Raw genomic sequence first — 27,679 nt, forward strand, 5'->3', positions numbered from 1 at the left:
GCACAGTGCTGACTTCCCTCCATCCTGCAACCTGAGCCAGAGGAGGCCTTGCTTCAGCTTCCGCTGCTTCCTCCTTCCACTCCAGAAAGGCCTGCGTTTTGAGTTCAGAATCCCTGGCCCCCTTGGCTGTGTGCCTCTAGGCCTTCTGCCGCAGGCATGGGAGATGCCCCGGGTGAGTGCAAGAGCAGCCGGCTGGCAGGGAACCGGGAGGCTGCCTGGGGGCTGCTTATAGCCTCTGCCCCCCAGTTGCTCAGCCCTACCCACAGCCTGTCCCCTCAGGGCCTCCTCTGCCCAGCCTGTCCCCTCGCAGCCTCCTGCCACCCACCCCCTCACGCACTGCCCTCGCTGCTTCCCACTCCCTTGTCCTGGCAGGGCCTCCGCAGCCCCTCAGCCCTTCAGGGCCTCCCAGCGCCCCGTCCCCTCAGGCTCTCCCCAGCCCCCACAACCGGCCCGGCAGCGGCGCAGCCCTGAAGGAGCTCCACGGGAGCTGGCTCAGGAGGCACCTCCCAGCCCTCAGCAAGCCAGACAGCAACACAGACAGCCAGGCCACAGATGCTGCTTCCCGGCTGGCACAGGGCTTGTGGGCACCTCCCAGGGCCAACTTCTCAGGGAGCCCCACAGCTCCAGGCTCTGCCCATCCGCTCTGCTGCAACTGTTGAGGCTCCAGCAGAACCCCCCAAGGCCAAGGGCCTTTGGGGCACTTGCCCTTCCCCACTGCACCTTTGGGCAAGTGTTGTGGAGCACAAGGGCCCTTTTTCCCCTCTTCCCAGATGCCCCGACGACACCGGGCACCAAAAAAAACTCCTGAGCCTCTGTGTATGCTAAGAGGGATTTCATAGTCTCAAGGTGGAGGAACAGGAACTGGTTGCACAGAGGGGTCTGTCCCGCAGGCTCAGGTGGTCCCATCAGACAGGGTTCCCAGGATCAGTTCTCCGCTGACCTCCGGCAGCTGCCCCACAGAGGAACCTCCCTATTCTGCACATTGTGGAGCTGATCTTCAAACCGCTGGAACCTGGAGAAGACTGAGGTCTTTGGACAACTCTTAGGATTTCCTGGGTTTGAAGTGCCAGGCTTTTGACAGCAGTGCTGTCAGGAGTCATGCCTTCAATAACTAGAAGAGAAAAGAACAGAGCCAAGGTCAGAGAGCAGATCTCTGGCGAGCCAAGAAGCCCCTCCTGCAAGGACCATCCCACCCAGCTCTTGCCATGGCCAGGAGGGAGCAGGGCCCAACGGGATCAGCCAGGAGGTGCTGGCCACCAATACCCCCCGTGCCCCTGAAATCTCTGCTCTGCCCAAGCCGTTCCTCATCTCTGCAGGGAGCAGAGCCCTGCGCAGCCAGGGCAGGATTGCAGCTCCCTGCCCCGGGCTATGTGCTCCCCTCACCAGCCCCACTGCCCTCACTCACCGTCAATGATGTCCTGCAGCTCTTGGTACTGTCCCTTCAGGTACCTCCCGGCGATCCCTGGGAACACAGACCCTGTCAGGGCCCCAGCGGCACAGCTCCCCCCCGGCGGGGCGGCTGGGCGTGGCTTCGGCTCCACGGAGGGCGCGGTCGGCTTCGCCCCGTCTGCCCCCCCGTTCAGTCGGTCCGCAGGAATCTATCCCCCCCGTCGGGCCCCGCCCGCTCGCCTGCGCTCCTCCCACCGCCCCGTGTTCCGCTGCCGGCCCGGCCACGCACCCTCCTGCCCTGGCAGAGCTGAGCCCGGGGCCTTCCCGCCTCGGGACTCCCCAGGGCTGGGCTGGCACAGGGCGGCAGCCACCAGGGCACTTGGGGCCCCCCAGCACATCCCTGGGCCGCATCCTGCTGCCGCTGCAGCAGCCGGGGCTGGGGCCGAGCTGCAGCGGGGCGGGGAGGGACCTTGTGGCTCACCAATGAACCTGAGGGCCGCCTCTCGCACGGGCTCCTGTGGGCTCTCCAGGTACGGCAGGGCCTGGCACACATAGTCGACCGCTCTTCTCTTGTCCTTTTCCAGCTGCAGAGAGCGGCAGGGCGCAGAGGGAAGGGTTGGCTGGGGCTCTGCCCCTTGGCCGGGCGCTGCCTGCGCCCAGCACTGGCCTCCCCTGCCCGCACAGCCCTGAGGCCCGGGCAGCAGCCGCTGGGGCCGGCTTTGGAGGGAGCAGAGGGCCGGCTGCTCCCCGGCAGCCGCGGGGCCGCCCTGCCCCACAGCCCAGCTGGGCCGGGGCTCCAGCGGCACCCTGGCTCGGGGGCAGAGCAGCCCGCAGAGGAGCCCGCACGCCCCAGGCAAGGCAGCAGCGGGTGGGGCGCAGGCTGCTGTCCCGCGGGCGGCTGCAGCAGTGGGCAGGGGCACAGTGCCGGCCCCGCACTCTGGGCACTGGGGACTGCGGCTTTGGGGTCGTCCTTACCAGGCACTCACTGAACTTCCAAGGCTGCTCTGTCTTCAGCAGCTTCACGAGATCCCTCCTCTTCAGCAACCGCGCTGCACGAAGCAGCGCTTCCCGAGATGCCTGCAGAGCAACAGAGACCAGGACATGGCATCGCAGGCCAGGGCACGAGACCCGTGTCCCTGGACCAAGGCCAGGAGGAGATTGGAGCCTTTGAGGTGCCAGGGCAGGAGACAGCCCAGCCTCCTGCCGCAGGCACACCAGACCCTGCAAGTTCTCACTTCTGCCACGTCCTGGTTCTCATTATGCCAGTAGAAAAAAAGTGGGAGCAGGCTGAAGATGACGTGTGTCTTCATGGGTTGTTTACTCTCCTCCACTCCCAACTCCATCACCTTTCGGAAGAGGTAAATGGAGAGCACCTGCACGTGGATGTTGTCCTGATGGAAAGGAAGAGGAAAAGACCTCAGCACCTGCTGCTCCAGGCCCACCGGGGCACAAGCCTGCAAATCCACAGGCCACAGTTTCCTGGCAGCACCCAGCGCCTGGGGTGGGGGGCACAGAGCCTTACGTGGCCAAAGAGTGGCTGGAGCACCTCAGCCAGCCGCAGGGCAGTGGGGGTGGAGATTCGGATGTCTCTGTCCTCGACTTCATTGATGAATACAGAGAGGGCCGCCCAGACCAACTCTCCGTCTGTATCCCACAGAACATCCATGAGGCTTCGTGTCAGACTCCACACGCCGTCAGCCTGTGTGGAACACAATGCTGTGCTGTGAAGCCATGAATCATGGAATCCTAGAATATCCCGAGTTGGAAGTGACCCACAAGGATCACTGAGTCCAACTCCTGGCCCTGCACAGGACCATGCCCAACAATCCCATCATGTCCCTGAGAGTGTTGTCCTCGAGCTCTGGCAGCCTTGGGGCTGTGACCTCTTCCCAGTGGGGCCTGTTCCAGTGCCAGACCACCCTCTGAGTGAAGAACCTTTCCCTACTCCCCAGCCTAAACTTCCCCTTGGCCCAGCCAAGCCCAAGCGATTGTGCTCCCCAGCCCCAGGCTGCCAGCACAGCTTCAGCCAATTGCCCCCTCCTCACCATCACAGGATCCTTGCTCAGCACCACCAGGATTCTCAGCACCACGCGACGCATCTCTGTGTGCTCGCTCCGCAGGCACCTGGAAAGGATCTCGAGGAAGCTGTCACTCCACTCAGTCATGTCCAGGCATTCCAGGACCTGAAAGGCACGGAGCAGTGACGGGATGCCCGGCCGGCAGGAGCCCAGACCCGCACCGGGCTGGGCCCAGGCAGCAGCGCAGGGCGCGGCACCGTCCCCGGCAGCTGCAGCTGCGAGAGGGCAGAGAGGTGGAGGCAGGTCAGCAAGGCAGCGCTCGCCATCAGGCTCACCTCCACAACGAACGCCATGGCAGGAAGCTCCCAGGAGATCTTCTCCCTGGTGAGCAACCCCAGCAGGCAGCAGGCAACCCGGTAATACAAGGGGCTCGAGGCACGGCACAACTCCCTGCCTCGGGGGAAACAGGTACCATCAACCCTGAGCCAGGTGGGCCAACCTCTCCCGGGACTCACTGACAGAGTCCTGGTCTTTCCCCACCAGTTTGGGAGGGGACGAGGGCTCTCTGGCAAGCGGCTCCTCCTGCGCACCCGCCTCTCCCAGCCTTTTCCACTCTGCTCGGCCATCCCTGGGTGACAAGGCCCTCTGGCCCACGACCACGGGCACTGCGTGGGGTGCCCTGTGCAGAGGGCAGAAATGACAGGGGCAGCGGGGACAAGGGGGTCTCACCTGGCCAGCAGACCCACTGCATAGTGGCGGCTGTCAGCCCTGAGGAGCGTGTCCCAGCCACGCTTCCGTTCCATTGAAAGCACGACATCTTCACACTCCAGATGACAAAGCAGGGCCTTCATGGTCAGCACTGCAAACCTGGGTGCAGAGCAAAGCCCAGGTCACGCTGGGAGCCCTGAGCAGCCCCGAGGGCATGAGAGGGTCAGGAGGACTGGGACAGAGCACCTCTTGGAGTCTGTTGGAAGGTCGTATTGCTTCTGGCATTCCTTCCACAAGGTGTCAACTTCCTCTGGTGTCTGCTCTGGGCTGATGGAAATCTGGAAGAGCAGATCCACGAGGAGACAGGGGGAATACTTTTTCAATGGCTCTGGGCACCGGAGCACCTGGAGAATCTCCCAAATCACCCTGGTTGCCTGCAAAAGATAAACCACCCGGACACAGCTCTCAGTGCCCAGATGTCCATGTGAAAGAGCCCAGGTGGGGGAGGGAGAGGCCAGGGAAGACGCAGGGGCAGCCCCCAGCCTGGTGTCCCTGAACCCGCCCCTAAGCCAGGTTTCCAGCCCAGTGCCTGAGGCAGGGATATGCAGTGCTCGGGGAGGATGGAGAGCTACTGGAGAAGTGACCTGTGGGCAAGTAAAGTCCAGTTCCAGAAACTCACAGCCAGGGCAAAGACATCCGTTTTGTCCCCGTCGGAGGTGGACATGCTGAGCTGTGGCCAGTTCTGCATCACACGGAGCAGCTCTGGCAGCACCTTCTCCACTGTCCTTCCCGATGAGGCGATGGTCTTCCACAGGGTTGCAGCAGCTCTGTGGGGCCAGAGTTCTGTGTCAGGGGGGTGCTGGCCAAAGTGCCTTGAGGAGCAGGGAGGGACCATGGCAGCAGGATGGAGGCTGACATGGCAGGGCTGGGAAACAGAGGCTCCAGATGGTCCTGGAACTCTCCGTCCCTCTGGCAGACCATGTAGGACGGGATGGACAGGGTGATGTGCTCTGAAGGCTGGTAAGCCCCGAGCCGTGAAGGCAGGGAGGCCCTGTACCTGTCACACGATGGGGCACAGCGCAGGAGGGTGAACACAACATCAGCAGGGTGTGCCTCAGTCACCCTCAGAAACTCCGTCAGCAGCTTCTCTTCTGGAGTGGCGCTGGCTGTCAGTCTCTGGTGCACGTTCCTGACGAAGGCTGGCACCTGGAGGAGGCATGGGGGAAGAGCTGCCAACTTGCCCAGCTTCCCTGATGAGTGCTTCCCTTCCCACCACACTGTGCTGGCCTCAAAGGCTGAGAGGGCCCAGGGGAGCTGGCTTGAGGGTCCACAACCCCCTGGAGTGGCTTGAGCCTTGGGCACAGGCTGCTTACTTGCTCTGGACTGGAGACACCATTCTCCTCAAAAATATCTGGAGTGGGAGCATAGTTCGCACTCTCCCTGGGCACGAGGTCAGTGTCTGCAGTGCCCTCGGTCATTGCAGTGTCGGCCTCCGCAGTGAGATCGGGTGGTGCAGCGCCAGAGTTTGTGGGTTCATCGCTCAACGGGATGTCAGAGATTGCAGTGCGATCAATCGATGGGCTCTCAGCGTCTGTTGTAGCATCAGTCAAAGCAGGGTCAGACTTTGTTGCGTGAACAGTAGGCGGGGTATCACAGTTTCCTGTGCCATCAGTCAGTGTGGTGGTGACATCAGGGTCCGTCTCGAGCTCAGTCGGGCTGTGGTCAGGCTGTGCCATGTCCTCGGTCGGTCTGGTTGTGGTCCTTTTACGCCGAATGCCCAAGAATTTCAGAAAGGCCTGCAGAAGAACAGAGAGCAGGGAAGAGTGGGATGTGCCATGGAGAGCTCCGACAGCGGTGCCAGGCTGAGCAGGGACAGCAGGCCCAGCCCAGGAGGCTGTGGCTGCAGGTACCTGTGCTGCCCTGCGGAAGCGGCCACGGGCACGGTCCTGGTCTTGTGTCCGGTCCCGGCCTGGATCTGGCAAAGAGCGAGCGCGGTCAGAGCTGAGGGGCTGCGGGACAGGCCGGAGAACACGGCCCAGCCCTGCGCTCCACAGGCAGGGCCGGTCCCGGCATGCCCAGTGCATGGAACTGCCGGGGGAGCAGTCCCGGGCCCTCTTTCCCCCTCCCTTTCCCTGGCCATGTCCACAGGGGACGGGGTGGGATGAGGCAGAGCCGGCTGCAGCCACCAGCCCTGTGGCCCAGCTGTGCCACTCACCTTCCTGCAGGGGATGCAACTGCTCCATCTTCTCTAGGTGCTGGGATGGGGCAGCTCCAGGGCCTTTCTTCTTCATCTGAAAGGGTCTGAGCAGGCTCAGGTGTCTTCCCGCCATCGCACAGTCTGGCCTTGAAGGCACCTTCAAGAGAGAGACACCTCGGAAGATCTCCGGGTCACCAAGTCCGGCAGGCTGCCCTCGAGGCCACCTACCGCAGGGATTGGAGACTCCGGAAAAAATTTCCAGGTCCCCAATCCTGCGGTCTGGCCTCGAGGGCACCTGAAAGAGAGAAAAGCCTAACAAACGGTATGGGTCAGCAAGTCCTGCAGTCTGGGCTCAAGGACACCTGAAAGACAGAAAAGCCTAGCAAACACTAGGGGTTAGCAAGTGCTGCAGTGCGGCCTCAAGGGCAGCTGCCGCAGGGATTGGGGACACCTCGCAAAAGCTCCGTGTCACCAAGTCCCGCGGTCTGGCCTCGAGGACGCTCGCAGCACAGAAAATCCACCAAAACGCTCCGGATCAGAAAAGAACGAGTTGGCTGCACGGGGGCTCCGCACAGCACCGCTCTGTCCCGTCTGTCCCGTCGCACGCTCCGAGGAGCACTGAGGCGTGGCCACCTCACCACCACTACTAAGTCATCACGTGTCACAAAGGGCCCTGTGACGCCCTGCCCCGTGCCATCCCACCGTGTCACAAAGGGCCCTGGGACACACTGCCACGTGCCCTGGGGCCTCCCCTAGCCCGGCCAACCTGCCCCAGGCGGGAAGGAGTCCATTCTCCAAAGCATCCAAGACAGCTGGACACGAACTTTAGGCACAGCTGAAAAACTAAGCAAACCCTCCCCTGCTGTGCCTGCCCACGGCAGCAGAAGGAGCCCCCTCGGCTGCCAACGCAGCCGCAGCGGGAAGGCCACGGGGCCTCCACACGAGCTGGCACGGGCTCCTTGGGAGAAGTGCCGGCTGGTGGCCCTCCCGAACACGGGGCTGTGACACACAGAAGGAACGTGGGGGCGAGGGCACCAATGCTGCTCCCATCCCGTTGCCCGGGGCTGCACCAAAATCAGCAGCTCTGGCAAGTCCTCACCCAAGGAGACCTGCCACCGCCCCCAGTCCTGGCAGGGCTGGTGCCCGTCTCCTGCCCCACAGAACTGTGCCCCTGGGGCACTTCTCTGCCACAGGGCAGCCAAAGCCAACGGGCACTGATGTCTGTGCTCTTGCAGGGGGCTGTTGGGAGCGGCAGCTGGAGCAGTTGGTGGCCCTGTTCGCAGCTGTCAGAAGGCAGAAACACTTTCTCCTTGTGGGAATGATTTTTTTCGGGCAAGTGATGAGCTGCAGCACAAAACTCCCCTCAGTTGCTGAGTTCTGCAGGAAGATTAGATTGATCAGACATCCTGTCAAGTTTCCTTGTGTTATTTGGACTTTTTTTCTTGCATTCTGCAAAATAAAAGCTGCCCAGTCTGATATTCAAAGCTCCAGTTGCTGTGTGTACGGCTGTGACTCCCAGCTGATAACCAGGGCATTGGGGAAAGTGGAAGGGACAGGGATGCAAACGTGTTCCCTGTCTCTGATTAAGGTGCCAGCCTCCTGAAGGAGCAGCCAAGACAAGTGCTGGCAGCAGACGTCTTTTGCCGGTTGCTGCTCCCACGTGGACACAGGGCACACGTGTTGCCACGGGTGCAGAACACTTGATGCAAGAGCAATGGGGGGCCGTGCATTGGTAGGGAATGGGCTCCAGCAAGCCCAAAGTAGGATCCTCTAGCAGCAAAACCTGAGCTTGTGAACTGGGCCATCTTTGCAGCAGACAGCACAGTGCTGACTTCCCTCCATCCTGCAACCTGAGCCAGAGGAGGCCTTGCTTCACCTTCTGCTACTTCTTCCTTCCACTCCAGAAAGGCCTGCGTTTTGAGTTCAGAATCCCTGGCCCCCTTGGTAGTGTGCCCACCCTCCTGCCCAGGCCTCCAGGCCTTCTGCCGCAGGCATGGGAGATGCCCCGGGTGAGTGCAAGAGCAGCCGGCTGGCAGGGAACCGGGAGGCTGCCTGGGGGCTGCTTATGGCCTCTGCCCCCCAGTTGCTCAGCCCTACCCACAGCCTGTCCCCTCAGGGCCTCCTCTGCCCAGCCTGTCCCCTCGCAGCCTCCTGCCACCCACCCCCTCACGCATTCCCCTCGCTGCTTCCCACTCCCTTGTCCTGGCAGGGCCTCCGCAGCCCCTCAGCCCTTCAGGGCCTCCCAGCGCCCCGTCCCCTCAGGCTCTCCCCAGCCCCCACACCCGGCCCGGCAGCGGCGCAGCCCTGAAGGAGCTCCACGGGAGCTGGCTCAGGAGGCACCTCCCAGCCCTCAGCAAGCCAGACAGCAACACAGACAGCCAGGCCACAGATGCTGCTTCCCGGCTGGCACAGGGCTTGTGGGCACCTCCCAGGGCCAACTTCTCAGGGAGCCCCACAGCTCCAGGCTCTGCCCATCCGCTCTGCTGCAACTGTTGAGGCTCCAGCAGAACCCCCCAAGGCCAAGGGCCTTTGGGGCACTTGCCCTTCCCCACTGCACCTTTGGGCAAGTGTTGTGGAGCACAAGGGCCCTTTTTCCCCTCTTCCCAGATGCCCCGACGACACCGGGCACCAAAAAAAACTCCTGAGCCTCTGTGTATGCTAAGAGGGATTTCATAGTCTCAAGGTGGAGGAACAGGAACTGGTTGCACAGAGGGGTCTGTCCCGCAGGCTCAGGTGGTCCCATCAGACAGGGTTCCCAGGATCAGTTCTCCGCTGACCTCCGGCAGCTGCCCCACAGAGGAACCTCCCTATTCTGCACATTGTGGAGCTGATCTTCAAACCGCTGGAACCTGGAGAAGACTGAGGTCTTTGGACAACTCTTAGGATTTCCTGGGTTTGAAGTGCCAGGCTTTTGACAGCAGTGCTGTCAGGAGTCATGCCTTCAATAACTAGAAGAGAAAAGAACAGAGCCAAGGTCAGAGAGCAGATCTCTGGCGAGCCAAGAAGCCCCTCCTGCAAGGACCATCCCACCCAGCTCTTGCCATGGCCAGGAGGGAGCAGGGCCCAACGGGATCAGCCAGGAGGTGCTGGCCACCAATCCCCCCCGTGCCCCTGGAATCTCTCTCTGCTCTGCCCAAGCCGTTCCTCATCTCTGCAGGGAGCAGAGCCCTGCGCAGCCAGGGCAGGATTGCAGCTCCCTGCCCCGGGCTCTGTGCTCCCCTCACCAGCCCCCAGTGCCCTCACTCACCGTCAATGATGTCCTGCAGCTCTACCCGCTGTCCCTTCAGGTACCTCCCGGCGACCCCTGGGAACACAGAGCCTGTCAGGGCCCCAGCGGCACAGCTCCCCCCCGGCGGCGCTGCCGGCCCGGCCACGCACCCTCCTGCCCTGGCAGAGCTGAGCCCGGGGCCTTCCCGCCTCGGGACGCCCCAGGGCTGGTCTGGCACAGGGCGGCAGCCACCAGGGCACTCGGGGCTCCCCAGCACATCCCTGGGCCGCATCCTGCTGCCGCTGCAGCAGCCGGGGCTGGGGCCGAGCTGCAGCGGGGCGGGGAGGGACCTTGTGGCTCACCAATGAACCTGAGGGCCGCCTCTCTCACGGACTCCTGTGGGCTCTCCAGGTACGGCAGGGCCTGGCACAGATAGTCGACCACTCTTCTCTTGTCCTTTTCCAGCTGCAGAGAGCGGCAGGGCACAGAGGGAAGGGTTGGCTGGGGCTCTGCCCCTTGGCCGGGCGCTGCCTGCGCCCAGCACTGGCCTCCCCTGCCCGCACAGCCCTGAGGCCCGGGCAGCAGCCGCTGGGGCCGGCTTTGGAGGGAGCAGAGGGCCGGCTGCTCCCCGGCAGCCGCGGGGCCGCCCTGCCCCACAGCCCAGCTGGGCCGGGGCTCCAGCGGCACCCTGGCTCGGGGGCAGAGCAGCCCGCAGAGGAGCCCGCACGCCCCAGGCAAGGCAGCAGCGGGTGGGGCGCAGGCTGCTGTCCCGCGGGCGGCTGCAGCAGTGGGCAGGGGCACAGTGCCGGCCCCGCACTCTGGGCACTGGGGACTGCGGCTTTGGGGTCGTCCTTACCAGGCACTCACTGAACTTCCAAGGCTGCTCTGTCTTCAGCAGCTTCACGAGATCCCTCCTCTTCAGCAACCGCGCTGCACGAAGCAGCGCTTCCCGAGATGCCTGCAGAGCAACAGAGACCAGGACATGGCATCGCAGGCCAGGGCACGAGACCCGTGTCCCGGGACCAAGGCCAGGAGGAGATTGGAGCCTTTGAGGTGCCAGGGCAGGAGACAGCCCAGCCTCCTGCCGCAGGCACACCAGACCCTGCAAGTTCTCACTTCTGCCACGTCCTGGTTCTCATTATGCCAGTAGAAAAAAAGTGGGAGCAGGCTGAAGATGACGTGTGTCTTCATGGGTTGTTTACTCTCCTCCACTCCCAACTCCATCACCTTTCGGAAGAGGTAAATGGAGAGCACCTGCACGTGGATGTTGTCCTGATGGAAAGGAAGAGGAAAAGACCTCAGCACCTGCTGCTCCAGGCCCACCGGGGCACAAGCCTGCAAATCCACAGGCCACAGTTTCCTGGCAGCACCCAGCGCCTGGGGTGGGGGGCACAGAGCCTTACGTGGCCAAAGAGTGGCTGGAGCACCTCAGCCAGCCGCAGGGCAGTGGGGGTGGAGATTCGGATGTCTCTGTCCTCGACTTCATTGATGAATACAGAGAGGGCCGCCCAGACCAACTCTCCGTCTGTATCCCACAGAACATCCATGAGGCTTCGTGTCAGACTCCACACGCCGTCAGCCTGTGTGGAACACAATGCTGTGCTGTGAAGCCATGAATCATGGAATCCTAGAATATCCCGAGTTGGAAGTGACCCACAAGGATCACTGAGTCCAACTCCTGGCCCTGCACAGGACCATGCCCAACAATCCCATCATGTCCCTGAGAGTGTTGTCCTCGAGCTCTGGCAGCCTTGGGGCTGTGACCTCTTCCCAGTGGGGCCTGTTCCAGTGCCAGACCACCCTCTGAGTGAAGAACCTTTCCCTACTCCCCAGCCTAAACTTCCCCTTGGCCCAGCCAAGCCCAAGCGATTGTGCTCCCCAGCCCCAGGCTGCCAGCACAGCTTCAGCCAATTGCCCCCTCCTCACCATCACAGGATCCTTGCTCAGCACCACCAGGATTCTCAGCACCACGCGACGCATCTCTGTGTGCTCGCTCCGCAGGCACCTGGAAAGGATCTCGAGGAAGCTGTCACTCCACTCAGTCATGTCCAGGCATTCCAGGACCTGAAAGGCACGGAGCAGTGACGGGATGCCCGGCCGGCAGGAGCCCAGACCCGCACCGGGCTGGGCCCAGGCAGCAGCGCAGGGCGCGGCACCGTCCCCGGCAGCTGCAGCTGCGAGAGGGCAGAGAGGTGGAGGCAGGTCAGCAAGGCAGCGCTCGCCATCAGGCTCACCTCCACAACGAACGCCATGGCAGGAAGCTCCCAGCAGGTCTTCTCCCTGGTGAGCAGCCCCAGCAGGCAGCAGGCAACCCGGTAATACAAGGGGCTCGAGGCACGGCACAACTCCCTGCCTCGGGGGAAACAGGTACCATCAACCCTGAGCCAGGTGGGCCAACCTCTCCCGGGACTCACTGACAGAGTCCTGGTCTTTCCCCACCAGTTTGGGAGGGGACGAGGGCTCTCTGGCAAGCGGCTCCTCCTGCGCACCCGCCTCTCCCAGCCTTTTCCACTCTGCTCGGCCATCCCTGGGTGACAAGGCCCTCTGGCCCACGACCACGGGCACTGCGTGGGGTGCCCTGTGCAGAGGGCAGAAATGACAGGGGCAGCGGGGACAAGGGGGTCTCACCTGGCCAGCAGACCCACTGCATAGTGGCGGCTGTCAGCCCTGAGGAGCGTGTCCCAGCCACGCTTCCGTTCCATTGAAAGCACGACATCTTCACACTCCAGATGACAAAGCAGGGCCTTCATGGTCAGCACTGCAAACCTGGGTGCAGAGCAAAGCCCAGGTCACGCTGGGAGCCCTGAGCAGCCCCGAGGGCATGAGAGGGTCAGGAGGACTGGGACAGAGCACCTCTTGGAGTCTGTTGGAAGGTCGTATTGCTTCTGGCATTCCTTCCACAAGGTGTCAACTTCCTCTGGTGTCTGCTCTGGGCTGATGGAAATCTGGAAGAGCAGATCCACGAGGAGACGGGGGGAATACTTTTTCAATGGCTCTGGGCACCGGAGCACCTGGAGAATCTCCCAAATCACCCTGGTTGCCTGCAAAAGATAAACCACCCGGACACAGCTCTCAGTGCCCAGATGTCCATGTGAAAGAGCCCAGGTGGGGGAGGGAGAGGCCAGGGAAGACGCAGGGGCAGCCCCCAGCCTGGTGTCCCTGAACCCGCCCCTAAGCCAGGTTTCCAGCCCAGTGCCTGAGGCAGGGAGATGCAGTGCTCGGGGAGGATGGAGAGCTACTGGAGAAGTGACCTGTGGGCAAGTAAAGTCCAGTTCCAGAAACTCACAGCCAGGGCAAAGACATCCGTTTTGTCCCCGTCGGAGGTGGACATGCTGAGCTGTGGCCAGTTCTGCATCACACGGAGCAGCTCTGGCAGCACCTTCTCCACTGTCCTTCCCGATGAGGCGATGGTCTTCCACAGGGTTGCAGCAGCTCTGTGGGGCCAGAGTTCTGTGTCAGGGGGGTGCTGGCCAAAGTGCCTTGAGGAGCAGGGAGGGACCATGGCAGCAGGATGGAGGCTGACATGGCAGGGCTGGGAAACAGAGGCTCCAGATGGTCCTGGAACTCTCCGTCCCTCTGGCAGACCATGTAGGACGGGATGGACAGGGTGATGTGCTCTGAAGGCTGGTAAGCCCCGAGCCGTGAAGGCAGGGAGGCCCTGTACCTGTCACACGATGGGGCACAGCGCAGGAGGGTGAACACAACATCAGCAGGGTGTGCCTCAGTCACCCTCAGAAACTCCGTCAGCAGCTTCTCTTCTGGAGTGGCGCTGGCTGTCAGTCTCTGGTGCACGTTCCTGACGAAGGCTGGCACCTGGAGGAGGCATGGGGGAAGAGCTGCCAACTTGCCCAGCTTCCCTGATGAGTGCTTCCCTTCCCACCACACTGTGCTGGCCTCAAAGGCTGAGAGGGCCCAGGGGAGCTGGCTTGAGGGTCCACAACCCCCTGGAGTGGCTTGAGCCTTGGGCACAGGCTGCTTACTTGCTCTGGACTGGAGACACCATTCTCCTCAAAAATATCTGGAGTGGGAGCATAGTTCGCACTCTCCCTGGGCACGAGGTCAGTGTCTGCAGTGCCCTCGGTCATTGCAGTGTCGGCCTCCGCAGTGAGATCGGGTGGTGCAGCGCCAGAGTTTGTGGGTTCATCGCTCAACGGGATGTCAGAGATTGCAGTGCGATCAATTGATGGGCTCTCAGCGTCTGTTGTAGCATCAGTCAAAGCAGGGTCAGACTTTGTTGCGTGAACAGTAGGCGGGGTATCACAGTTTCCTGTGCCATCAGTCAGTGTGGTGGTGACATCAGGGTCCGTCTCGAGCTCAGTCGGGCTGTGGTCAGGCTGTGCCATGTCCTCGGTCGGTCTGGTTGTGGTCCTTTTACGCCGAATGCCCAAGAATTTCAGAAAGGCCTGCAGAAGAACAGAGAGCAGGGAAGAGTGGGATGTGCCATGGAGAGCTCCGACAGCGGTGCCAGGCTGAGCAGGGACAGCAGGCCCAGCCCAGGAGGCTGTGGCTGCAGGTACCTGTGCTGCCCTGCGGAAGCGGCCACGGGCACGGTCCTGGTCTTGTGTCCGGTCCCGGCCTGGATCTGGCAAAGAGCGAGCGCGGTCAGAGCTGAGGGGCTGCGGGACAGGCCGGAGAACACGGCCCAGCCCTGCGCTCCACAGGCAGGGCCGGTCCCGGCATGCCCAGTGCATGGAACTGCCGGGGGAGCAGTCCCGGGCCCTCTTTCCCCCTCCCTTTCCCTGGCCATGTCCACAGGGGACGGGGTGGGATGAGGCAGAGCCGGCTGCAGCCACCAGCCCTGTGGCCCAGCTGTGCCACTCACCTTCCTGCAGGGGATGCAACTGCTCCATCTTCTCTAGGTGCTGGGATGGGGCAGCTCCAGGGCCTTTCTTCTTCATCTGAAAGGGTCTGAGCAGGCTCAGGTGTCTTCCCGCCATCGCACAGTCTGGCCTTGAAGGCACCTTCAAGAGAGAGACACCTCGGAAGATCTCCGGGTCACCAAGTCCGGCAGGCTGCCCTCGAGGCCACCTACCGCAGGGATTGGAGACTCCGGAAAAAATTTCCAGGTCCCCAATCCTGCGGTCTGGCCTCGAGGGCACCTGAAAGAGAGAAAAGCCTAACAAACGGTATGGGTCAGCAAGTCCTGCAGTCTGGGCTCAAGGACACCTGAAAGACAGAAAAGCCTAGCAAACACTAGGGGTTAGCAAGTGCTGCAGTGCGGCCTCAAGGGCAGCTGCCGCAGGGATTGGGGACACCTCGCAAAAGCTCCGTGTCAACAAGTCCCGCGGTCTGGCCTCGAGGACGCTCGCAGCACAGAAAATCCACCAAAACGCTCCGGATCAGAAAAGAACGAGTTGGCTGCACGGGGGCTCCGCACAGCACCGCTCTGTCCCGTCTGTCCCGTCGCACGCTCCGAGGAGCACTGAGGCGTGGCCACCTCACCACCGCTACTATGTCCTCACGTGTCACAAAGGGCCCTGTGACACCCTGCCCCGTGCCATCCCACCGTGTCACAAAGGGCCCTGTGACACACTGCCACGTGCCCTGGGGCCTCCCCTAGCCCGGCCAACGTGCCCCAGGTGGGAAGGAGTCTGTTCTCCAAAGCATCCAAGACAGCTGGACACGAACTTTAGGCACAGCTGAAAAACTAAGCAAACTCTCCCCTGCTGTGCCTGCCCACGGCAGCAGAAGGAGCCCCCTCGGCTGCCAACGCAGCCGCAGCGGGAAGGCCACGGGGCCTCCACACGAGCTGGCACGGGCTCCTTGGGAGAAGTGCCGGCTGGTGGCCCTCCCGAACACGGGGCTGTGACACACAGAAGGAACGTGGGGGCGAGGGCACCAATGCTGCTCCCATCCCGTTGCCTGGGGCTGCACCAAAATCAGCAGCTCTGGCAAGTCCTCACCCAAGGAGACCTGCCACCGCCCCCAGTCCTGGCAGGGCTGGTGCCCGTCTCCTGCCCCACAGAACTGTGCCCCTGGGGCACTTCTCTGCCACAGGGCAGCCAAAGCCAACGGGCACTGATGTCTGTGCTCTTGCAGGGGGCTGTTGGGAGCGGCAGCTGGAGCAGTTGGTGGCCCTGTTCGGCAGCTGTCAGAAGGCAGAAACACTTTCTCCTTGTGGGAATGATTTTTTTCGGGCAAGTGATGAGCTGCAGCACAAAACTCCCCTCAGTTGCTGAGTTCTGCAGGAAGATTAGATTGATCAGACATCCTGTCAAGTTTCCTTGTGTTATTTGGACTTTTTTTCTTGCATTCTGCAAAATAAAAGCTGCCCAGTCTGATATTCAAAGCTCCAGTTGCTGTGTGTACGGCTGTGACTCCCAGCTGATAACCAGGGCATTGGGGAAAGTGGAAGGGACAGGGATGCAAACGTGTTCCCTGTCTCTGATTAAGGTGCCAGCCTCCTGAAGGAGCAGCCAAGACAAGTGCTGGCAGCAGACGTCTTTTGCCGGTTGCTGCTCCCACGTGGACACAGGGCACACGTGTTCCCACGGGTCCAGAACACCTGATACAAGAGCAATGGGGGGCCGTGCATTGGCAGGGAATGGGCTCCAGCAAGGCCAAAGTAGGATCCTCTAGCAGCAAAACCTGAGCTTGTGAACTGGGCCATCTTTGCAGCAGACAGCACAGTGCTGACTTCCCTCCATCCTGCAACCTGAGCCAGAGGAGGCCTTGCTTCAGCTTCCGCTGCTTCCTCCTTCCACTCCAGAAAGGCCTGCGTTTTGAGTTCAGAATCCCTGGCCCCCTTGGCTGTGTGCCTCTAGGCCTTCTGCCGCAGGCATGGGAGATGCCCCGGGTGAGTGCAAGAGCAGCCGGCTGGCAGGGAACCGGGAGGCTGCCTGGGGGCTGCTTATAGCCTCTGCCCCCCAGTTGCTCAGCCCTACCCACAGCCTGTCCCCTCAGGGCCTCCTCTGCCCAGCCTGTCCCCTCGCAGCCTCCTGCCACCCACCCCCTCACGCATTCCCCTCGCTGCTTCCCACTCCCTTGTCCTGGCAGGGCCTCCGCAGCCCCTCAGCCCTTCAGGGCCTCCCAGCGCCCCGTCCCCTCAGGCCCTCCCCAGCCCCCACACCCGGCCCGGCAGCGGCGCAGCCCTGAAGGAGCTCCACGGGAGCTGGCTCAGGAGGCACCTCCCAGCCCTCAGCAAGCCAGACAGCAACACAGACAGCCAGGCCACAGATGCTGCTTCCCGGCTGGCACAGGGCTTGTGGGCACCTCCCAGGGCCAGCTTCTCAGGGAGCCCCACAGCTCCAGGCTCTGCCCATCCGCTCTGCTGCAACTGTTGAGGCTCCAGCAGAACCCCCCAAGGCCAAGGGCCTTTGGGGCACTTGCCCTTCCCCACTGCACCTTTGGGCAAGTGTTGTGGAGCACAAGGGCCCTTTTTCCCCTCTTCCCAGATGCCCCGACGACACCGGGCACCAAAAAAAACTCCTGAGCCTCTGTGTATGCTAAGAGGGATTTCATAGTCTCAAGGTGGAGGAACAGGAACTGGTTGCACAGAGGGGTCTGTCCCGCAGGCTCAGGCGGTCCCATCAGACAGGGTTCCCAGGATCAGTTCTCCGCTGACCTCCGGCAGCTGCCCCACAGAGGAACCTCCCTATTCTGCACATTCTGGAGCTGATCTTCAAACCGCTGGAACCTGGAGAAGACTGAGGTCTTTGGACAACTCTTAGGATTTCCTGGGTTTGAAGTGCCAGGCTTTTGACAGCAGTGCTGTCAGGAGTCATGCCTTCAATAACTAGAAGAGAAAAGAACAGAGCCAAGGTCAGAGAGCAGATCTCTGGCGAGCCAAGAAGCCCCTCCTGCAAGGACCATCCCACCCAGCTCTTGCCATGGCCAGGAGGGAGCAGGGCCCAACGGGATCAGCCAGGAGGTGCTGGCCACCAATACCCCCCGTGCCCCTGAAATCTCTGCTCTGCCCAAGCCGTTCCTCATCTCTGCAGGGAGCAGAGCCCTCCACAGCCGGGGCAGGATTGCAGCTCCCTGCCCCGGGCTATGTGCTCCCCTCACCAGCCCCCACTGCCCTCACTCACCGTCAATGACGATCTGCAGCTCTACCCACTGTCCCCGCAGGTACCTCCCGGCGATCCCTGGGAACACAGACCCTGTCAGGGCCCCAGCGGCACAGCTCCCCCCCGCCGGCGCTGCCGGCCCGGCCACGCACCCTCCTGCCCTGGCAGAGCTGAGCCCGGGGCCTTCCCGCCTCGGGACTCCCCAGGGCTGGTCTGGCACAGGCGGCAGCCACCAGGGCACTCGGGGCTCCCCAGCACATCCCTGGGCCGCATCCTGCTGCCGCTGCAGCAGCCGGGGCTGGGGCCGAGCTGCAGCGGGGCGGGGAGGGACCTTGTGGCTCACCAATGAACCTGAGGGCCGCCTCTCGCAGGGGCTCCTGTGGGCTCTCCAGGTATGGCAAAGCCTGGCACACATAGTCGACCGCTCTTCTCTTGTCCTTTTCCAGCTGCAGAGAGCGGCAGGGCACAGAGGGAAGGGTTGGCTGGGGCTCTACCCCTTGGCCGGGCACTGTCTCTCCTGTGCAGTGTGTGGGCCACTCTTGGCAGTCCATGGACACAGAGATCTTTCTGTGCTGTCACCTTTTGTCTGGAAGGAATCGTCATCCGTATGCAATTTTTGGAATTAGACTGCCAATTACAGTGCATTGCTCCTTCAAGAGAAGAACTGCGTTTCCACCAAAGGAAACAAAACCCTTACCCTCCGTCTCTCCTGTGCAGTGTGTGGGCCACTCTTGGCACTCCATTGACACAGAGACATTATTCTGCTGTCACCTTTTGTCTGGGAAGGATCTTCATCCATGTACAATTTTGGCAGTCAGACTGCCAATTCCAGTGCACTGCTCCTGCAAGTGAAGGACTGCAATTACACCCTGGAAAAAAGCCTTTACCCTCTGTTTCTTCTGTGCAGTGTGTGGGCCACTCTTGTCACTCCATGGACACAGAGAGCTTTCTGTGCTGGCACCCTTTGTCTGGGAGGAATCTTCATCCGTATGCAATTTTGGGAATCATACTGCCAATTCCAGCTCCGGGCTCCTGCATGCGAACGATTGCTTTTCCAACCAGGAAAGAAAACCCTTTCCCTCCATCTCTCCTGCGCGCTGTGTGGGCCACTCTTGGCAGTCTGACTGCCAAAATGGCATATGGACGAAGATTCCTGCCAGAGAAAAGGTGACAGCACAAGAATCTCTCTATGTCCATGGAGTGCCAACTCCTATGCATTGCTTTAAGCGAAGAACTGCCTTTCCACTTAGGAAACAAAGCCCTTACCCTCTGTCTCTCCTGTGCAGTGTGTGGGCCACTCTTGGCACTCCATCTGCTCTTGTCTTTTACTGTAGAGTCACCCTAGTGCACTATGTCCTCAGCCAGGCCTCTAAATTTTGTACCATTAATGAAGAGTCTTCATAGTCCTCTTCCCATATATGTTCAGCCCAACTTCCATCTGAAGTTTTAATGAAAGATGCAATCACAGGCATCATCTTTTCATAAATTTTCATTGTCTTTTCTCATACATGAGCCTTAACTTTGAACACGATTGCGATTTTTACTTCGAAATGGAAATTAGTCTCACTTTCCCTACAGGAATCCATCTGAAATGGATTCCCTGTTTCTTTGCTTGTTTTGAAATTTCAATAAAATATCTCGAAGAAGGCATAAGACTAGCAAAATAAAGAGCTCAATTATCTCAAGGTTGTGAACCAAACAACAAATTTTGGCAGGAATCCATCTTTATGTGAACAGCAGATTTCTCTGAATTCATCTCTTCTTTTTTAAATGAGGAGCAAAGCAAAATGAAAGGAGTTATATGACATAATACCAGTAAATTAAGGACATTTTTATTGAATAACATCTTTTCAAGTTAAATGCACAGAAACATCCTTTTTGTGGGCCATTTATGTGCTTTACATAAATGGGTGACTAGTAGAATGCTGTAACTATTGTAAGGTAGAGCTTTCTGTAATTACCAATTCTATGCCATTTAGATTTGGTTTTTTTTCATAAAAGATATAAAGATATTACCGTAAATTTCATGAACCATGTATTTATAGCCAAAAAATAACAGAAAAAGGACAGTCTCCCTTCTGGTAAGAAAAAAACACCAAAAAAAATTAATGAACAACAGTGAAACAGCTCTAGTTGCCAAAAAATTCTTAGACTCAGGAAGAATTGTGATTTTTCTTACCTTGAGCTTGCAGAGACCACCTCAGGGAGGAGTGCTGAAGGAAGTCTTGTGATGCCTGCAGAACTTGATGGAAAATTGGGGATTGTCAAAGGAGAAAGCCACACTTTCCTATCGAATTCTCTTTTAAACAATCTTTTTCTAGGTCCAAGTGCGTTATTTCAGGGACCCAAAGCTAGGCCTGGGAAAGGTGTAAGCTATGTTTTATAGGACTATTGCATCTATTTCAGAACCTGCAAATGTGGTAAGCCACAAGTTTTGTGGGGAAATTAATGAATTCTATATTCTCATTTCAGTCTCTAATTCATTATGTTTACCAAAAGCACATTTTGTTTAGGGCTAAACTCGGTGGTGCTTGAGCTGAGTTTGACCATCAGTGAAGTGGCTGGGAGGGAGAAGGAGGAGGGTTTGAAGGTATATTTTTACCTGTGCACTGAAAGAGATGAAGTTTTAGTGGAACAGAATTAGTGTGTATGGTATGTCCTTGCTGCCCAGTTGATCACCACCCACTCTCCATACTGAATGCATATATGCTTTCACACAAAGAGCATTTTGAATTCCTGATCCCAACACTGAGTTACTGTTGCAACTGTCTGGCCAAGAGTGCATCATTTAGCAGTTGGGTTGATAAAGACATGATCAGGTTCAAAGTAAGACAGGACTGCGCATGTTGAAACACACTTTGTGTGAACAGAAAACTGCAGGACCATTGTAAACAAGCCAGATGCTTTGCCACCAGAGATCAGTCTTTCTGTCTGTCACCAGGGAAGGAGCTAAGGAAAATTTAGCCAAAAGAATACAAGAAAATCTTCCAGATTTCCATAAAAAACATCTCACATGGATAATATATTATTTTTTACTTTGTTTTCCTGGGGGAAAACAAAGGACAAGACCTGTAGAAACACTCATCCAGCATTCATCAGTCTTTACTGCCTGTTATTCAACCCTTAGTTTACATACTTTGACACCTTAATGTGCTTTATAAAGAACAATAAGGATTAAGCAAAACAATAACTGCTAGGTGCTTAATTGACCATCATTCACTCCGAGCAATAACTGGCTGGAGTTCTTTGGGAAAAGCAGTTGTGATTATGTAATGAAAGATGATTACAACTCAAGCACAGGGGAATGGATTTGTTTGCAGAGATACCAAATGTCAGAACGAAGATCAATCCCTGGGGGACACCACCAGTTGGATGCAGCACCATTCACCACCACCCTCTGGGCCCGGCCCTCCAGCCAGTTCCTAACCCAGCACAGTGCCCCGTCCAAGCCGTGGGCTGCCAGTTTTTTCAGGAATATGCTGTGGGAGACGGTGTCAAAGGCCTTGCTGAAGTCCAACCTGGCCTTGAACACTTCCAGGAATGGGACAACCTGGGGTCACAACCTGTGCTAGTGTCTCATCACTCTCACAGTCAAGAACTTCTAAACTTTATCAGTTTAAAACCATTATTAAATATACATATACATTAATAAATATATAGAAGATATATTTCATAGTTACTACGTAACACTTCCAGCATTTGCAGAAAGACACCCACAGAGCAGAGGAGCTCCCAGCAGATCTCACTTGAGCAGTCTGCTCCCCTGACATCCATCAGAGTAAGAAGTGACCATCCCCTCCCAGAGCTGGAAAGGTGCACAACGTTCTAAAGATTTTCCAAAACATATAACCTTGTCGTCAAAAAACCTCTTAATTTTTCACAGGCAGAACAAGGCTCTTAAGTTTCTGTAAGCCTGATCACTTCAAGGGACCTCAGTTCAGGAAACCATCTGATGACAACCAAGTATAAAGTACATTAATTATGAAAACCAGCCACAAAAATTGAATGGAGGATATATATATGTATATATATATATATATAATTCAAGTGCCTTAATTTCACTTTAAAAATCAAAACTGCTTTTAAAGAAATTTAGTTTAATAAACTACATTTAAAAAACAACTACTGGACAATACTCCTTCCCTTCCTTAAATATCATTCTTTGACCCTTGGAGAAAGGCTTTAAAGCAGCAAAGAGCTAGTTAAGCAGCAACTTAATCAAGAGTTCAAATCAATAGGACAGGCAGAGACTGATTTCAAAAACTATATTAAAACTAAATTAAAAAGCAGTTGCATTGCCAATTGACAAGTTTAGAAAGGTTTCCTTAGCAATTGTTGAGATTAAAAAGTAATGAACTGTGGAGAGAGCAAGACAGAGCACAGGGTTCAGGGGAGGAAACCTGTGTGAATTTGCACCTGAAATTTGTTGTTTTTTAACAAACAGGGTCACATCTCAAGGACCTGCAGAAACCATTCTAGCCTTAGAAAAAGAAAAGCTTCCTGGATATTTTTCATTACAGCAAGTGCCTAAGAAGCCCTCAGCAGTGCCAAAGTCCAAAACAACAGCAGCAGAGGGAGATTAAAAGAACTGCAGGGATGGTTCCTTGAGCACAGGGTGGGCTCCCCAGAGCCAGACCTTCATCCACAGCACTCAGAAGGTAGAAAAACAAGGATATGACAAAGCCTTAACTGGGGAACTGGTTACCAAGGGTTTATAGGGAAAGAACAGGTTCTGGAAAACAGGACCTGGAAGGTGAGAGAAGGAAATAGAGTGGCAGCTGAGGCATCTTGAAATTCCTCTCATGAAGAAACAGCTTTCCATGTCAGCTGGGGGGAGATTTAGAAGTAATGGGGGGAAATTGCAGCAAGAGGAGACTTCTTTACAGCACTAAAGTGCTGGGACAAATTCACTACAGAAACTGAGAAATCTCTACCAGCAGCTCCTTGCAAAGAGGTCAGGCATCCACCCATCACAGCAAAGCCAGTCCCAGGGAACTGGGCCAGGCAACTTCTCAAAGTCGATCCCAGCCGTATTTTCCAACACTTGCCCAAAATGTCATTGTGCATTAACACAGCAAGGGTTTTCCCTCAGTTTATCAGGCCTTGGGACACCTCAGATTGAGATGTAAACCCAGCTTGTAGCACTTTGCTGTGCTCAGACTCTCCCCCCCGAGATGTAGGTATGCTGAACAACCAAAACTTGTCCAAGCCATGGAGTTATTTCACAGCCTGTTTTAAGCAGCAGGAAGGAGAAAAAAAAAGGAAGACAAAAAGGAGGCTGGCTTTGCTGCTCTCCTGGAAAATGCAGCCTGGCAGCCTCCACACAATAAGACATAAAGGGCACAGACAGCATCTTGCAAATGGGGGGCTCATGAGCCTCTCCGAAGGGCTGGTGGGGAGTAGCTCTTTTTATATATCTCACCCCTGCTGTGCGCTGTTTTCCTCCACACAGATAGCACAATCTCTGTGTTCTCAAATTCCTAAGAAATTGCCCAAAAAACAGGCTGGGAAGAGAGCATTTCTGGCTGCCAAACCCAGCTCTAGGTGAACTGTCTTTAAAAGGGCTGGGCCAAGACCAGACCTGTGTATAAAAAAAATAAGACTCACAAATAAAATAGCTCCAAACCTTTCAAAGGCCAATATTCACTGAGCATGTTCAGCCTTTTTCTTAATATTGTTTGTTTTTTAAACAGGTAACAGCGGCACCATATACTTCCCTGGTGATAGGCTGCTTTGCAGGAATATGTATCATCTCCTAAGCTGTTTGCTTTAGAGAAAAAAAAAGAACATTTGCACAGTATTACGCCTGTTATCTCATGACATTTATATGATGAGCTCTAGGGGCAGAGTCAAAGCTCAGGTGCTCAAGATACCTCCCCAACAAAAACTATTGCACAGCAAAGTATCGCAGAATACATCCCACCTACCTCAGAGGCACATGCCATGGGGAAGCAGGGGGAAGAGGCAGACATTTTGGGAATGATAAGAGCTTCTTGGATGATCCATGGTCCCACACAGTGCAGGGGGATGAGTCAGGGTGAGCCAGTACAGGCAGTGTTCTCACCACCATGGTCTCTCCAGAAGCATTTGAGGCTTCCCCACTCCATACTGTTCCTACCCATCTAACAGGGACTGCAGGGAAGGTTCCCTCTGCACAAAAGCATGGATTTTAGCGGGAAGAGAGCCTGCACACGTTTGAAAGCACACAAATTAGAATAGCACTGAGGAAGGACCCATCAAGCACACCTGAACAAAGAAAAAAAACTCTTTCGTGGTTGTATTCACCTGTAATTTTTCTAATAAAACCTGAAATAAAATTTGGAGGACAGCAAAGGCAGAAGGTTAAAAAACAAGGGGGAATCTCTCCATTCAGGGATTTTGGAGACTTTTAAGTGCCACCAGTACAATTTTGTGGGAACTGCTCACATCCCTTCAGTTTTTCTCTTGGAGGGAAGGATTGATGCAGCTTGTTGGCAGAGTCAGTTCTTTCCCTACCACTGCAATGGCAAAAAGGGAGGTGGCAAAGATGCTGGGGGGGGTGGGGCATGATAGGCAGGCTTTGCAGCTGAAGGTCACATAAAGGGGAAGAAAGTAATAGAAGAGAAAAAACCTTAATTAAATTCAGTCAGATGATGCATCCCTTTATCATGTACAGACTCGTACGCTCTGGAACCTGCAAACCCCTTCCCTGCAGCCCTGGAAACCTTCCTTCACCACTCAAAGCCAAGCCCTCCAGCAGCAAAAACCAAGGGGCTGGGGCCAAACCAAGAACTGGTTTGATGCAGCAGGTCCATTCTTGGATCACAAGCCCAGTCCTGCCTCAGCACACAGCTGAGCTGACACGGTCCTGACTCCGACACCCTGGACACTGGACCAGGTTCAGTGGCTGCAGATGAAAGGCAAAGAGGACCATGGGAGAAAACCACAGAGGATCACAAGGCACAGGAAAGTTGATCTGGGGCAGGAATTATGAGACTTGAGTAGAAGCTGGAAGGAGAGACATCTGAAAATGAGGAGCAAAGCATGGCACAACACTCAGCAGAGAACAAGCCATCTTCCCCTTCCAGCACCAAGAGCTCATGGTGAGGAAAAGAAATTGGAATGAGTGGAAAAGAGCTGGAGCTGAGGTGGCTGTGACAGATAGACAGGCAGACCTGCTTTCACAAGCTTCTGGTTCACGGTAGAAAAGACGAGTGGCACTGAACAGAATGTAAAACCACTATAGGTTATTATAACATATCATCTGCTGTGTTTAGGAGAGCTGAAGAATTTCAACTGCTAGTTTTGTGTTGCTGAATGTCTTGCAGCAAAGCCATCCTCCTGGCTTTGAGGGAAGCAAGGGATGGGGTATCCCCTGATTCCCTTGGCAGTTTGCTCCATGGTGAATCATCCTCACTGCTAAGAGGACCTGCTGCCAATTGTCCTGTTAGGAGCGTTCCTTGGGAAAATGACTGTTTCCTTTCTTTTCCTTTGCTACTTTGCCATTGCCTTTTTTAACTGAGTCATCCCATAAAGGCACCATAGCAGGGCCTGCTATGTACTCAGTTATCTCCTGCTTCCCCCTCTGGCTCCATATTTAAATAGTGAGGGTTTTTTTCCATTTACTTCAAGGTCTTCCCTAAAAACTCCTGAATAATAAAAGGCTGGAGCGGGTGTCTAAGTAAACACTACCAAGAAGAAAGAATGAGAAAGCAATGGAACTTGAAGGGAGCCTTTGAATCCAGAATTGGTCAGACTGCCAATTCCAGAGCAGAGATGCTACAACCAAATGACTGTGTATCCACCCAGGAAAGAAAGCCCTTAGCCTCTGTCTCTCCTGTGCAGTGTGTGGGCCATACTTGGCACTCCATTGACAGAGACAGCTTTCTGTGCTGGCATCTTTGGTCTGGAAGGAATCTTCGTCCATATGGAATTTTGGGAGTTGGACTGGCACTTGCAGCGCAGGGCTGAACAAAGGGTACAGCAGCCCTTCTCCCCAGCCAAGAAAGCCTGCAACCTTTGGCTCTCTGGTGCACTTGGTGGACCAGCCTGGGCACTCCGTGGGCACCAAGAGCTTTCTGTGGTGGCACCTTTTTCCTGGGAGGAATCCTCATTTGTATCGGTTTTGGGGAGTTGGGACCGGCTATTGCAGGGCAGGGCTGAAAAAAGGCAACAGCAGGCCTTTGCTCCAGGCCAGAAAGCCTGTGAGCTTTGGCTTTCAGGTGCAGTTGGTGGGGCAGCCTGAGCACTCCGTAGGCAGCAAGACCTTTCTGTGATGGCACCTTTTCCCTGGGAGGAATCTTCATTTGTATTGAATTTTGGGAGTGTGACTGGCAGTTTCAACGAAGGGTAGACAAAAAAAGCAAACAACAGCCCTTATGTCCAGGATAGAAAGCCTGCAACCTTTGGCTCTCTGGTGCGCTTGGTGGGTCAGCCTGGGCACTCCATGAGCAGCAAGAGCTTTCTGTGGTGGCACCTTTTGTCTTGGAAGAATCTTCATCCATATGCAATTTTGGAAGTGGGTCCTGCACTTACAGCACAAGGCTGAAAAAAAGCCAACAACAGCCCTTATCCCCAGCAAAGAAAGCCTGCAACCTCTGGCTTTCTGGTGCACTTGGTGGGCCAGTCTGGGCACTCCATGGGCAGCAAGAACTTTCTGTGGTGGCACCTTTTGTCTGGGAGTAATCGTCGTCTGTATGAAATTTTGGGAGTGGGACTGGCAGTTGCAGCCCAGGGCTGAAAAATCAAACAACAGCCCTTCTCCCCAGCAAAGAAAGCCTGGAATCTCTGGCTTTCTGGTGTATTTCGTGGGCCAGCCTGGGCAGTCCATGGGAGGCAAGATCTTTCTGCTGTGGCACCTTTTGTCTGGTGATGCCAAAAAAACTCATCATGAAGAGCTGCTCAGAGACTTTTTTATCTTTAAGCAGCAAGATATTTGTTTATTCAACTTTGAGAGCAAGCCAGCTCACAGTGGACAAACTTCCCTGACCTGATAGTGCAAAACCAAGTCATTTTATACCCATTAGATACTTGGTTACATCATCTAACTTACATGTTAATAAGTTGGGCAGTCTCTAGGTGTAGTCTTTCCAGACCTGTGCAGTCTTCTACTGACAGGTCTTCTCCTCAAGCCTTCACTCCTCTTGTGGTCGCCATGGACGTCTTCCTCTATTTGACCTCTTCAGTTAGGTGACCTGAATTCTTCAAGCTTGCAAAATCCTTGCCCTGGGCCTTCTATGTCTTGTTCAAACATCTAGTTTACCTAATTTATTACCATGTGTATACTCCTCCTCCTCTTTCTATATTAAGCCCTTTGGTCCAGTGAGCAGAACCGAACATGATATTAACCAGTGATCCTAAAATGTTCTTCTAGGAAAACAGGTATTGGGTTTTCTTAGCAGGCCAAGATATTTCAGTTAACGCTTTTAGGCCTGGCTCCTGTTTCACTGGGAGGAATCTTCGTCTGTATGGAACTTTGGGAGTTGGACTGGCAGTTTCAGCACAGGGCTGGAAAAAAGCAAACAACAGCCCTTATCCCCGGGAAGTAAAACCTGCAACCTTTGGCTTTCTAGTGCAGTTGGTGGGCCAGCCTGGGCACTCCATGGGCAGCAAGAGCTTTCTGTCCTGGCACCTTTGGTCTGGGAGGAATCTTGGTCCGTATGGAATTTTGGGAGTCGGACCTGCTTCTTATGAGAATTTATAATGGCTGAGACTTGCTTGTCTGGTCACCAGTGGGAATGCTTATTTCCTCTGCACAGCTGCTTAAGGTCATAAAAGTTGTCAGATGCAGTATTATAGAAATATATATTTTTTCCTCCCCATTTTGATTTTGGTGACAGTGGGCAGTTAATTTAAAATTCTTAATTAACATGTGGGGATTTGATTACATAATCTTCAGCCTTTTAAAAGAAATCAACCAAAAAATGCATTACTTTTTCCCCTTCTTGCACAGACCATATTCTACCAGTCAGTTGTAACTGTAGAAATTTGTAGTCTGAATGTTTAAGTCAGGTGTACTAATTTCACTGTCAGACAAGACTTTTCATCAATGAAATTCAAGTTTCTCCCAAGGTAAGGAAAGGTTTCAGAACTCAGAATTGAAATATCCAGTACTCTTATAAGTGAAAAAATCAGCAGACTTTTCATTTTTTGTATCCTACACCTGTTGTAG

General features: G+C 56.0%; 2 protein-coding genes and 1 long non-coding RNA gene across 3 annotated transcripts; all 3 read right to left on the reverse strand.

Annotated features, from left to right (window-relative positions):
- Positions 1-817: 817 nt before the first annotated feature.
- On the reverse strand, positions 818-7,564 carry LOC113995160 (maestro heat-like repeat-containing protein family member 6). Its single transcript, XM_039384363.1, has 15 exons — positions 6,331-7,564; positions 6,026-6,090; positions 5,489-5,911; positions 5,173-5,321; positions 4,795-4,942; positions 4,362-4,549; positions 4,137-4,274; positions 3,743-3,857; positions 3,435-3,572; positions 2,912-3,088; positions 2,625-2,780; positions 2,365-2,466; positions 1,871-1,973; positions 1,406-1,462; positions 818-1,111 (listed from the first exon to the last, which is right to left on the reverse strand). The coding sequence occupies exons 1-15, from the start codon at positions 6,443-6,445 to the stop codon at positions 906-908; spliced, it is 2,280 nt and encodes a 759-aa protein (XP_039240297.1). The 5' UTR covers positions 6,446-7,564; the 3' UTR covers positions 818-905.
- A 1,402-nt stretch (positions 7,565-8,966) lies between these two features.
- On the reverse strand, positions 8,967-15,167 carry LOC120323810. Its single transcript, XM_039384358.1, has 15 exons — positions 14,343-15,167; positions 14,038-14,102; positions 13,501-13,923; positions 13,185-13,333; positions 12,807-12,954; positions 12,374-12,561; positions 12,149-12,286; positions 11,755-11,869; positions 11,447-11,584; positions 10,924-11,100; positions 10,637-10,792; positions 10,377-10,478; positions 9,883-9,985; positions 9,560-9,616; positions 8,967-9,260 (listed from the first exon to the last, which is right to left on the reverse strand). Exons 1-15 carry the CDS (start codon positions 14,455-14,457, stop codon positions 9,055-9,057), a joined length of 2,280 nt encoding a protein of 759 aa, XP_039240292.1. The 5' UTR covers positions 14,458-15,167; the 3' UTR covers positions 8,967-9,054.
- Positions 15,168-16,959: 1,792 nt separating this feature from the next.
- On the reverse strand, positions 16,960-17,691 carry LOC120323815. The gene is made up of 2 exons (XR_005564687.1): positions 17,551-17,691; positions 16,960-17,255 (listed from the first exon to the last, which is right to left on the reverse strand). It is a non-coding gene; the product is annotated as an uncharacterized LOC120323815 (long non-coding RNA).
- Between the last annotated feature and the right edge of the window lie 9,988 nt (positions 17,692-27,679).

The sequence above is a fragment of the Pipra filicauda genome, unplaced genomic scaffold (genome assembly GCF_003945595.2).
Source record: "Pipra filicauda isolate LSUMZ 115617 unplaced genomic scaffold, ASM394559v2 scaffold348_size1222971_pilon, whole genome shotgun sequence".
Taxonomy (NCBI): domain Eukaryota; kingdom Metazoa; phylum Chordata; class Aves; order Passeriformes; family Pipridae; genus Pipra; species Pipra filicauda.